The sequence below is a fragment of the Pimephales promelas genome, chromosome 7 (genome assembly GCF_988280905.1).
Source record: "Pimephales promelas chromosome 7, fPimPro1.hap1.1, whole genome shotgun sequence".
NCBI lineage: Eukaryota > Metazoa > Chordata > Actinopteri > Cypriniformes > Leuciscidae > Pimephales > Pimephales promelas.
Genome location: NC_142775.1, coordinates 6,172,459 through 6,184,868, shown reverse-complemented (window position 1 = coordinate 6,184,868; position 12,410 = coordinate 6,172,459). Strand labels below are relative to the sequence as shown.

The 12,410-nt window shown below is 34.7% G+C and overlaps 1 protein-coding gene across 1 annotated transcript in view; it reads right to left on the bottom strand.

The window, feature by feature from the left end:
* Positions 1-12,410, bottom strand: part of hat1 (histone acetyltransferase 1) — a 38,548-nt gene that overhangs the window by 9,802 nt on the left and 16,336 nt on the right. The window contains exons 7-9 of the mRNA XM_039647322.2: positions 11,831-11,935; positions 8,825-8,931; positions 2,316-2,467 (exon numbers count right to left, since the gene is read on the bottom strand). Coding sequence (XP_039503256.1) covers positions 2,316-2,467; positions 8,825-8,931; positions 11,831-11,935 — 364 coding nt within the window. The remainder of the gene's footprint in view (positions 1-2,315; positions 2,468-8,824; positions 8,932-11,830; positions 11,936-12,410) is intronic.

Below are 12,410 nucleotides of genomic sequence, written 5' to 3'. Positions count from 1 at the left end.
TCTGGGGGAGTTGTAAAATGAGCATATTTCCAAAAAAGTGGAGTATCCCTTTAAGTCCTGAGCATTTAAAAGCAGAATATGCAAGGTTCATATTTTCTTTAACAATCTTCCATGAGTTCTTTAGTAAAATTGATTTATTTAAGCTGTACCTGCTGTCATATAGTACCTTAGATGTGGAACTAAGTTTAATTATGACATATCGATACAATTCCAGTTGAAAGTTTAGTTGTGTTTTACCAGTGTAATTCCCGTAGGTAGAGTTAGTCAGCCCATCATTTTTACAAAATTAACCCAGATAGTGTGATTAGGACAAAGCTGAGTCGTGCATCACCCTAAAGAAGTTTATTTTGTTAATTACCAACTGACTACGCAATATCCATCCAACTACATGGTTTTCACCAAAAAATATATAAAACATGGACCTGAAATGTTCTTAATTTGAGATGATTTAAGTGAAACAAGAGAAGATGTAGCACAGCTATAAAAGAAATGTCAGTGTGCCACAGATGCTATCCACATAAGCAGAGACATACACAAACGCAAAAGACAAAACCTGAATAAAAGGAAGAACGCTATCTAGAGTTATCATGTTTACTATGCTATATGGGTAACTTCCATAAGTTTAGCTAGTCTTTTTTGTACTAATGAAAGCAAAGACCATAGATGATCAGATTATTTGTTTCTAATCAATTAAACATGTAAAGGACGCTCACATTGCACGTCACATTACAGTAAGATAAGGTAATGTCCATATCCTAGCAGTCACTGATGAACAGTTTTGTAACAGTGAAGAGCAGAGTCTCTAAATACATTGCACAAAATGTACCAGTCCCAGCAATTATGGACTGAATCTTTAATGGCGTCCACTTCTCTGGTTAAAAGCATCTTGCTCTGGGATTCCCGAGCTACTCTGACTCCTTCTGTAACTATGACTCCGAGAGGTCCACCATACCTCACGCAGTTCCCACTAGGGTAGTATGGAGAGACACGCATTTTGCCTGGCCATGCCACAGGCACCACCCTGAGATAATCACTCACAAACAACACGAACAGAGGGGATTGTGGGGCATAAAAGGAGATGCTGGGTCATAATTGGAGCAGTTAAAGAGTGACCGGAGTGGCGAGAGAGAGAGGAGTCCCACAGGGGTCACTGTTAGGCCCACTCCCACTCACTACCTGCTAATGGCCCTCAGAGAAAACGGATGTTCACTCCTACCTTTAGGGGCATTGCAGGTTGAAAACCCATCAGGACAAAGCCATCATCACAGTAACTCTTTGTAGAATTAATTGTAGAACTACTTGGCCTTACACTACACAGCACCAGTAAAGTTTTAAAGGAAGGGCTGCGAAACTATGAAACAATATAACAAATGTATATTAATAAAACTTACATATATTTTTACTAAAACATTTTAAAGCAGATCAAATGCCACACAGGAACTTTTGGGAACACTTTTAGTGATATCGCAAACAACTAATTGGATTTACTGAAACAAAAAAATGATTAATGTAGCCCTCAAACCGTATTCACTTTATAGCCCTTAATTCTGTAATTGTGGACAAATGTGGGCACAGAGGACTCAAGTGTGATCCTAATTTTTATCTATTATAAATGTTATATCACTGTCTTCGATAAAGTTGTCTATCCATTTATGGTGTGTTTTTTTTTTATTTTGGGGCATTTTTTTATTTATTTACTTCAAAAAGTACCATATTTTCCATGCAAACTATGCTTATTTTTGTTTTATTTATTTTTAACCACATTAAAATATCATTCCAATAAGTTCTTAGAGCTAAAACCTAAAGATGAAGTGACTTTGCTGTCACCTGGTGTCTTATTTTGGCTTATTTTAGAGTACTCTAAATCAGTTTTTCCCATTCATTTCTATGGGTGCCCATTTTTGACCCAAATACAAGATTAAGGAGGTTTTTTTTCACCCACTTAACATTGTAGAATTGAGTCAAAAAAAAACAAACTCAATTCTGTGTGTGTTCAAGAGGCAAACTTAGGAAAAGTAGCCAAGTCTTGTACCGCTCAGATCAAGGGAAGTATTTTTTAAAAATAAATCAAAACTATTTTACCCACATTTGTCCAGAATACGGTTTTAGGGTTAAACTAAAATTATCTAATCAGGTTTGAAAATGGTGGTAGTATTAAATCGTGTATGTGAGAAGCAGGTTTGAATGCATCTTGTGACTTTTCAATCCTATTACAATCTTATTTTCACCTTTTCTCAAGTCTTTTCTGGACCATCAATATCAATAAAAAGGCCAAATTAATAAAGTAAAATAAATAAACATGTAAGGGAAGTTACCTTGTTGATCTTGAGTTTTTCTCTGGCCTCAGACGCCATTTCTTCACTGAAGCCCTGAGAGAGTTTCTCATTGGAGAAGGACGACAGAGTCAAGCACATCTTCACCAGCACAAAATCTCTCAGCTTCACATAACTTTCAGAAGGATCTTCCGCTGCAGAGAAGACAGTTGTGAAATGTCAGCCCACGGCTCTTGAACTTTTTCATTTGGTAAAATACAGTATTAAGATACTGACGCCAGACAAACAGCTCAACCTTTACGAAAACACTCATTACATGCTGAATACATCGTTGGAGAAAATTAAGATAAATGCATGTTTACTCTTGTAATCAGAGGGAACAAAGACTTTTACTAAATAAAAAAAAGAGATGGGAGACAAAATACAGTAATACAGTGTAGATTAGGACTGGGCAATACATTGAATGTTTACGATATATAGCAGATGCTGGCAATAAAAAAAAAAATGACGAACAAGCTAATATCATGATTTTAATATACTGAAAGGAGAACTCCAGTCAATTTTAACATTGAGCTAATTTTTTTTGTACATCTGGAGTGCTGTCAGTAAAGACAAAAACGACAAAAATCGGTGTTGCCAACACTGTGTTATCGTCTTTTTAAAATTCGCACCCTGTTGACTTCAGTGGGGCAAGTTCTAAACCTGCTTTTAGCCTCTATACTAGAGCCCGACCGATAAAGGATTTTGAAGGCCGATACCGATACAAATATTTTTGGGTTTTAAAATCCGATATTCTGATATATCGGCCGATTTTTTTTTTTATTAAATATTGTTGGATTTCACACACGTGTAAAAGAAAAGCTAACTTTTCTGCACAAGATACGTTTGATACTTTTTCTCTATGTCACTCCTCGCAAGTATAACTTACAGTATATTTTACAATGCAGGGACTGTAACTAGAGATATGCTAGTTATAAATACAGTAATCATTACTTTATTTAGGCAGAAAGTTGTTCATTGTGGTTTCCAAGCTCGTTAATGTTAACGTTAGCGGTCTTCCACTGATGATAGTGGCATTAGCTAGTCTATGATGAGCCATAATTTAGCAATAGATAACATCATACTCCAAATTGTAAAACATACATTTTCAATATAACAGGCCAAGGAGAAATGATAGAAGTGTGTTTCATCCGTTTTTATTTTATTTTTTAAATATGAATTTATCGGCCATTATAACTGCCGTCTGCCGATACCGATATTTTGGAAAATGCCTGATATCGGCCGATAATATCGGTCTGGCTCTACTCAATAAATCCTTGATTTGTCATTACGAGTGCACAGCCATGTGAGTGGTGTTATTAAGAGTGACCACGGTCAATCTGACTGCAGTAGATGTGAAAGATGATTTTCACTAATGATCGCGCGCGTGAGATCGACAATCGACTACTGTGGGCTTCGACCGAAAACAGGAAGTATTTTTGAGGGGAAATTTTTATTAACCCTCAAAGAACTGTAAGGGTATTTTTACAATTAATTTTCCGTCAGGTTTTATTTACTAAAAAAGCTTGTAAAACATTAACCCTTTTGTGCACAGACAATTGACACACCTCTTTAGGACAAATTGAACTTTCAGCATATTTGTGTTGCATTGATGTCACTTGAATGTAAAATAAGCTATGGGACCATAAAGACAAATGAAAAAATAAATCAGAAATTGAATCACTCAATTTAAAATAAATAAAGCTAATCAAATTTCCTCTGGAAAACAGTTTATTCATGTCTCTGGAGTCCTGGAGCACAGGAATAAACATTATAACTTGTACAGAACCAAAACTATTGTCATTTTTCCAAAAGAAGTCCAGGCGTTTGGGGCTAGGGTTGGGTATCGAGAATCGAGTATCGATTGGAACCGAGACTAACTTTTAGTTTTTCCCGGAATCGTTCAAAAGTTAAAATTTCAATTCCTAGTTTCGATATTCACAGTCCGCCGAGCGGAAGAAGAAACCGCTGAACAACACCAACGAAGAAGCGTCTACCGGAAGTGTTGGCATAACCACGCGAGTCGAACATGAGTACCTTACGTCGGCGATCCAAAGTGTGGCTTCACTTTTCTAAAAATAACGAAATCTCGGCAAAATGCAAAATTTGTGACAAAAGGAATATTTTTACAGGAGTATTTCCTTCAGAAAGGCCGTTGGTTAGCAAGGTTAGCTAAACTTTTTTGACCCTGCCTCTTAAAAGAATCAGAATCGAGAATCGTTAGGAACCGGAATCGAAACAAGGAATCGGAATCGGAATCAGAATCGTTCAAATTCAAACGATACCCAACCCTATTTGGGGCCTCATGAAATTCACTGGTGCCAAGCCTCAAAACAGTTCCTATCAGCAATCACACAGAGGGCCACGTCACAGGCTTTGCATTTCTATTTTATTTATTCTATTCTTTTTATACTTTTATACTTTTACAGTAAATAAATAAATGGCACTTGAGCTGGGTCTATCCTGGTAATCTAGTTCCTCATCTGTCAAAAAGCTCTGTTCTCCTGAGAATCCATCATCCTGCATGGCATTAAAAAAGCCCTTTGAAGCTGCACTGAAACTCTCTTTTGGACCTTGAACTGTTTGGTTCCCATTGAAGTCCATTATATGGAGAAAATCCTAGAATGTTTTCATCAAAAACCTTAATTTCTTTTGGACTGACTGAAGAAAGAAAGACATGGACATCTTGGATGACATGGGGGTGAGTAAATTATCAGCAAAAGTTTTTTAAAAGTGAACTTCTCCTTTAACAATGTCTTATATTAAACTTACTTTAGTTGCAAAAAGTTTAACTCATTTCATTGAATCAGTTGAATTGATTCAAACTGATGATTTGATTTGTGCAGCATCATAAGTGTGTCCAAAAGGCCTTTTATAGGATTAAAATGTTTTAGTAAAAATATATGAGGATAAATATTTGCTGTTCACCATTGTGTACAGTATGTATTTGTCATATTAGCGTATGATTGATACAAACGATTTAATATTATTCAGTGTGTTCATGTTTAGCGCAAATACAGTGTAGAAAAAAATATTCTAAATTATTTAATTAACTATTAAACTAAACTAAGAAATTACAATTACTAATCTAGACTATTATTAACTACATTTTTTATAATGGTTTTATATTATTTTATATAATGCTATACTACACAGCAGCTCCTGTTATCTGGTTCTCTCTGTATATAGAGAGAGAAATGAACAAACATGGTAAAATAGTGTGAGCTGGGTAGAGATCTGGTGGAGTGTGGTCTCTCTCTCTCTGAATAATTGTGTCTTTGTTGAGGGGGTGAGTGAGTGGCAGCATGTGGCCAGCACATTTCAGCAGCAAACTGCCGGCAATTAACATCACATCCCTTCACCTCCCCAAAACTGAAGGCAGAGCAGCTCAGCGGCAACAACTGCCTTATGAAAGGACATTCACAACACTTTGCCCTCGCTCTCATTCACACACACACAGAATGTCATTAGAAAGGCTGCGTGATCATACATGCTTTCTGAACGCATGCTCTAATGGTACTAGGCTTCACATTCATTTTTTTAATTAGATAAAGCCATTTGCAAAGTATTTCCAAGATCAACATGAAGAAAACAACGAGACAAATTATAATCGACTGTATTTGAACTTGCATGCTGCCATTAATGACTGCATTAATGCATGTGAAAGTTGGTCAACCAATACCAATGTTTCTCATGTCAGCTGTTCATTGTTGAAAAATAAACCCAAAAGTGTGATTAAAAATGGAGACTGACTTTATATTATCCCTTGTAATAATAAATTAATATACATGGAATATAGACCATTTCGCAAGATGTAAACAACACTGGTCCAGAAGCACTTCCTGTTTCAGTTTGTTTTCTTTATTTTACATGTAAAGAAAACATCTTAAAGATGTTTGTTTAACTTTTTGATTCAGTTTTAAATGTTCTGTTGGTTGTATTTTATGCCAGCTTTTATGTAATGTTAAAAAACTGAAACAGGAAGTGCTTCTGGACCAGTGTTGTTTACATCTTGTGAAATGGTCTATAGATTTGAGCTGCAGACATTGCCTTGCAACATACTATATTATTACTACAATTGATGTTTTTTATGTCCCTTTTTTCTTTCTCTTATAATTGTGGATACTACTGTTATGGATGCAATATCTGTTTCACAAAATTTGTTTTGCTGTTTTTTGTTGTTGTTTTTCCCAGCCAATAAACCCAATTGTTGAATGTCTTTACTAAGATTTCAGGTACCGTTCAAATGCAAGGAATTGTTATAATTACTGTAATAAAAACTATATATATATATATATATATATATATATATATATATATATATATACACACACATACACACACACACGCACAACTGGTCAAAAGTTTTAGATCAGTACGATTTTTTATGTTTTTAAATGAAGTCTCTTTTACTCACCAAGGCTGCTTTATTTGATGAAAAATAAATGACAAACAGTAATATTGTGAAATATATGTTGACAATTTAAAGTGACTGTTTTCTATTTTAATATATTTTAAAATGTAATTTGAAAGCTGAATTGTCAACATCATTACTGTTGCTGATAGCACATCAGTTTTCAGTGAAACATGATCCTTTTCTAACATTATAAATGTCTTTACTGTAACTTTTGATCAATTTAACTCATCCTTGATGAATAAAAGTATTTTCTAATTTCTTTCCCCCAAAAATAAAAAATAAATTCTTACTGACCCCAAACTTTTGAATGATAGTGATTATAATGTTACAAAAGCTTTCCATTTCAGATCAATTCTGTTCTTTTGAACTTTCTATTCATCAAAGAATCCTGAAATAAAAACGTAAAATACTGTTTTCAACATGGATATTATTGGATAATAATCGGAAAATAAATGTTTCTTGAGCATCATATTATAATAATTTCTGTAGGATCATGTGACACTGAAGACTTGAGTAATGATGTCTTGGTGAGCAGAAGACGCTTCTTTTAAAAACATATATATAATATATATATATATATGTGTGTGTGTATATAAATTTAAGAAGATTTTTTAATATTATTTGTGAATAAAGAGGCTGTAGAGTGATTGGAAATAAATAAACCTATCATAACTATATAAAACAATATATTTATACTACTACAATGGCCAGCAGTTTAGTGAGACGTGTAATAATGTAATGTGTGTATGTGTGTGTATATATATATATATATATATATATATTAGTTAGTGCTGGGCAACCATTAATCACGATTAATCGCATCCAAAATAAAAATTTGTGTTTACATAATACATGTATGTATACTGCGTATAATTATTTTGTATATATAAATACACACACATGCATGTACATATTTTAGAAAAATGTGTCATTTATAAATAAAATATTAATATTTATATATAATATAAATTATGGTTAAATATACATACAATATATACATGCATATTTCTTAAATGTATACAAGCATGTGTGTGTATATGTATACAAAATAATTATACCCAGTACACACACATGTATTATGTAAACACAAACTTTTATTTTGGATGCGATTAATCACGATTAATGGTTGCCCAGTACTAATATATATAAAATGGATATATTCAAGTTATGTTAGGGCCACAAACTGATATGATGGCTGATATTATAAATCTATACCATACAGTTATGCTATACTGTTTGCACCACTCACATTTTCTGTCACATTGTATCGTCTTCCAGCCAGGTTAGCATTATGTGGGGCAAGTTAGTATTTAAAAGATAATATTAGCACAAGTCTTTTGTTCAAATGTTTGGTTAAGTACACACTGCAGCTAAATTTGGTTGTCAATTCAGCTTTTCAAATGAACTCATGAAAAAATAGTGGATAAGAAAAACGAAATTGTGTCCTCCTAACCAGACGCGATGTGATAATATTCCAGCGACAAGCACTATGTCCGTCCAAAATCAATCAAAAATCACAGCCAATCAGAAGAGCGCATGGGCGGAGTCTCTCTGCAAACTGAACGAAATGGATACCCACAATCTAATTAATAAATATTTCACCATTTTAACACGATTCAAAATACATACTGGGTGACTGAATCAATCTGTCATAGAATACACTTGTTTTCAGTTTTATTTTAAAGATCTGAAAATGATGTAATCATGTAAACTATATTAAAACTCACATTAGATGCTTTTAACATCAAAACAAAACCAGAGATTATCACGGTCATACTCTGTTTGTTGTTCTTCCAGCCGCAACGTTGCAGAAATAGAAACCGTTTCTAAAATAGACCCGTTGTGTATATCGTCATCACGGCTGGTTAGGACAATAACTCTGATTAACACGGAAAAGACACCTTTTATTACGTGGCAATCACCACAATTTCGGGAGTGAGTCGTGTACTGTAATATGCACGAAATTATAATGTATGGGATTCGATCCTGAATCTTTACCATGTGTGTGTGGCCTTACGTATGAGAAGAAATCATTTCATTAGTAATAAAATAACTCACGCATGTTTAATCTAGGGCTTGTGTGTGCTCATCATACCTGTGATGTCCTGTACTTTAGCAAGCGTGCAGTAGTATCGGTGGACAGTCTCTAAGAGCTGAGCCCCGTGGCCTTCTCCCTGGAACGGTGGTAAGATCAGCATCTGGCTACACACACAATACACACAGCTTCAGTGATGCAGCACAGAAGAGCACACGATGATTAGGCACAATACCAATGTAAGATTAGAGCTCTTGAGCCTTTGAGCAACTGTTCTGCAAACACAGACCCTGTTACAACTCTAGCACTCTTCAGACACACACTACACCACTGACTTACAGAATCTGCTGAAACTGACATTATAGGACAGAGATTTTGTGCATTTTTACGTCAGTGAACCGTTAGCCGCAAGATGCGTGATTAAACAACAGGTGGCGGTAATGGCAAAAAATGAGTTGGTAATCTAACAAGAAGAAGAATATTCTTGCATCGCGCTGATTCGCACAGGCTCGACAAACACAATGTAGCTTTTGCTCGCGCTACACCGCTACTTGCTGCAAAAAGTAGGTAGCTACTGGAAAAGCTACACGTTTAAAAAGCAACTGAGCTACTGCCAAGCTACTGAAAAATGTAGCTAAGTTAGTAGCGTCGCTACTCTGCGTTATATATTCATCAACAAAAATAAGTATGTCCAAGGAAAGCGAAATCTTTGTTGTAACATCCTTTTAACGTTTAAGGGTATTTCCCACTTCCCCCAACGCTTCTCGATGCATTAAATCAATGCTAAAGCAATGATCTCTAAGAAGTGAAGCATCAGCTTCAGCATTAACCATGAGACGCATTGCTGGCCAGCCGAGCCTTGTAAAGTGGCGCTAAAAGGTCAAATAATTAAACGCCTTTTTCGACTTGAATGTGTTAGTTGAATGAGGGGTGTCAAGCGATTAATCGCGATTAATCGCATCCAAAATAAAAGTTTGTGTTTACATAATATATCTGGGTGCACTGTGTTTAATTATTTTATATATATATATATATATATATATATATATATATATAAATACACACACATGCATATATATATATTTAAGAAATATTTTCATGTACTGTATATATACTTATATAATTTATATTATATATAAATATAAATATTTTATATATAAATCATATTTTTTTCTTAAATATACATGCATGTGTGTGTATTTATATACACTACCGGTCAAAAGTTTTAGATCGGTAAGATTTTTTATGTTTTTAAAAGAAGTCTCTTCTGCTCACCAAGGCTGCAATTATTTAATAAAAAATACAACAAAAAAACAGTAATATTGTGAAATATTATTACAATTTAAAACAGCAGTTTTCTATGTGAATATATAGTGAAGTGTAATTTATTCCTGTGATCAAAGCTGAATTTACAGCATCATTACTCCAGTCTTCAGTGTCACATGATCCTACAGAAATTATTATAATATGATGCTCAAGAAACATTTATGATTATTATCCATGTTGAAAACAGTTTTTTACATTTTTATTTCAGGATTCTTTGATGAATAGAAAGTTCAAAAGAACAGAATTGATCTGAAATGGAAAGCTTTTGTAACATTAATCACTACCATTCAAAAGTTTGGGGTCAGTAAGAATTTATTTTTATATTTTTGGGGGAAAGAAATTAGAAAATACTTTTATTCATCAAGGATGAGTTAAATTGATCAAAAGTTACAGTAAAGACATTTATAATGTTAGAAAAGATTATTTTTTAAATAAATGTTCTTTTGAACTTTCTATTCATCATAGAATTTTAGGGGGGAAATGGTACACGACTGTTTTCAACATTGAAAATAATAATTTATGTTTTTTGAGCATAAAATCAGCATATTAGAATGATTTCTGAAGGATCATGTGACACTGAAAACTGATGTGCAATCAGCAACAGTAATGATGTTGAAAATTCAGTTTCCAAATTACATTTTAAAATGTATTAAAATAGAAAAAAATAATTTTAAATAGTCATAATATTTCACAATATTACTGTTTGTCATTTTTTTTCTTCAAATAAAGCAGCCTTGGTGAGCAGAAGAGACTTCATTTAAAAATATAAAAAAATCTTACTGATCTAAAACTTTTGACCGGTAGTGTATATAAATACACACACATGCATGTATATATTTAAGAAATATTTTCATGTACTGTATATAGATTTATATCTAATTTATATTATATATAAATATTTCATACATAAATAATATTTTTATCTTAAATATAGATGCATGTGTGTGTATTTATAATATATAATAATACACAGTGCACCCACATATATTATGTAAACACAAACTTTTATTTTGGATGCGATTAATCGCAATTAATCGTTCGACAGCCCTACGGTTTAATGACTCAATCAAATATAGTCCCTTGCCACCACCTCCGCAGCTCAGGTGATATAACTTAAGGTGACATACCGGTGGGTTTCGGTACAAAACCCTAATCAATATGCAATGAAAGACAACAGCTGATAACGCTGAGCTAAATATCCCATTATATAACATGTATATACATGACCTGTGAAATCAACATCAAAAGAAACAGGAAACCGTTTTCTCCAGCCTTTCAAAAGCCTATTATTTCGACTATGCAGGACTATAGGGTTAGCTGCAATTTATCCTGGTTGATCCTATCAGAATATACTCATTTTGGGTCGCGACCCAGCGCTTGCGAATTACTGATAAAGACTGCCTCAATTTAGCAGCTGAAAATGTTCTCAAATACAGTAAGCAATGATATCATCAGTCTCCCAAAGGTTATCTCTGTTCATTCATCAGCGGCCGACGTAATGAAACGTTAGCACGTCTTGCCAATCAATACATTAGACTCGTTTTCAAAACGAGCTTTTGGGTGGGTGATGCTGAATTGGTCGGCCTTATAATACCCGGTGAGGGGCTGGCACACAAGAGACGCGAGATGGTAATTTGGGAGTTTTAGGGACAAGGGAGAGAGAGAAAGAAGTGTAATTTTCCTTTCCTTTTTTTCCACAGAATAAAGCAGATAGCGGGCACGTGCTTCCTCAGTAATTACCTGACACGTGGTCTGGTTTTGTCTGGGTATACGTAGTAATTATACACTGTCATGTAGCCAACAGTCGCGTAAAGGGTCTCTCCATCCTTATTGTACTTCTCGAATCTGCAAGAAAGACAGAGAGATAGAGAGAGATGACAAAGGCAGGCAGGTCAATCGCAGGCACGCTCCCATGCACCGAACCCCCCTGTCCCGTCCCGTCGTCGCTGTCGCCGCCAGTGGCCCGTCGCTGCACCTGCTGGAGACACTGAATGCATTATGCACTTAATTGGTGCACTGCAACTTTGAGCAGAGAGCCAGGCATCTAGCCTCTTCACATCACTCCAGTCCATTTGCCCATTGTCTGTTTTAATAGGTGCCAAAGCAAAGAAAACACAGGCAGAGTCCCCTTCACTAACGCTGGAGACTTCATTCAGCGTTTCAAAAGACAACAACATTCAATTCAGCCTCTTGGTCTGACTCAAGAAAGAAAGAAACACAAGAGCAAAGAAACCAGACAAACAACACAAAGGAAACTCTTGCCAGATCAACAATTTGCTTCAATGCAGGAGAAAATATAATTAAAGCGGTCTGATAATTG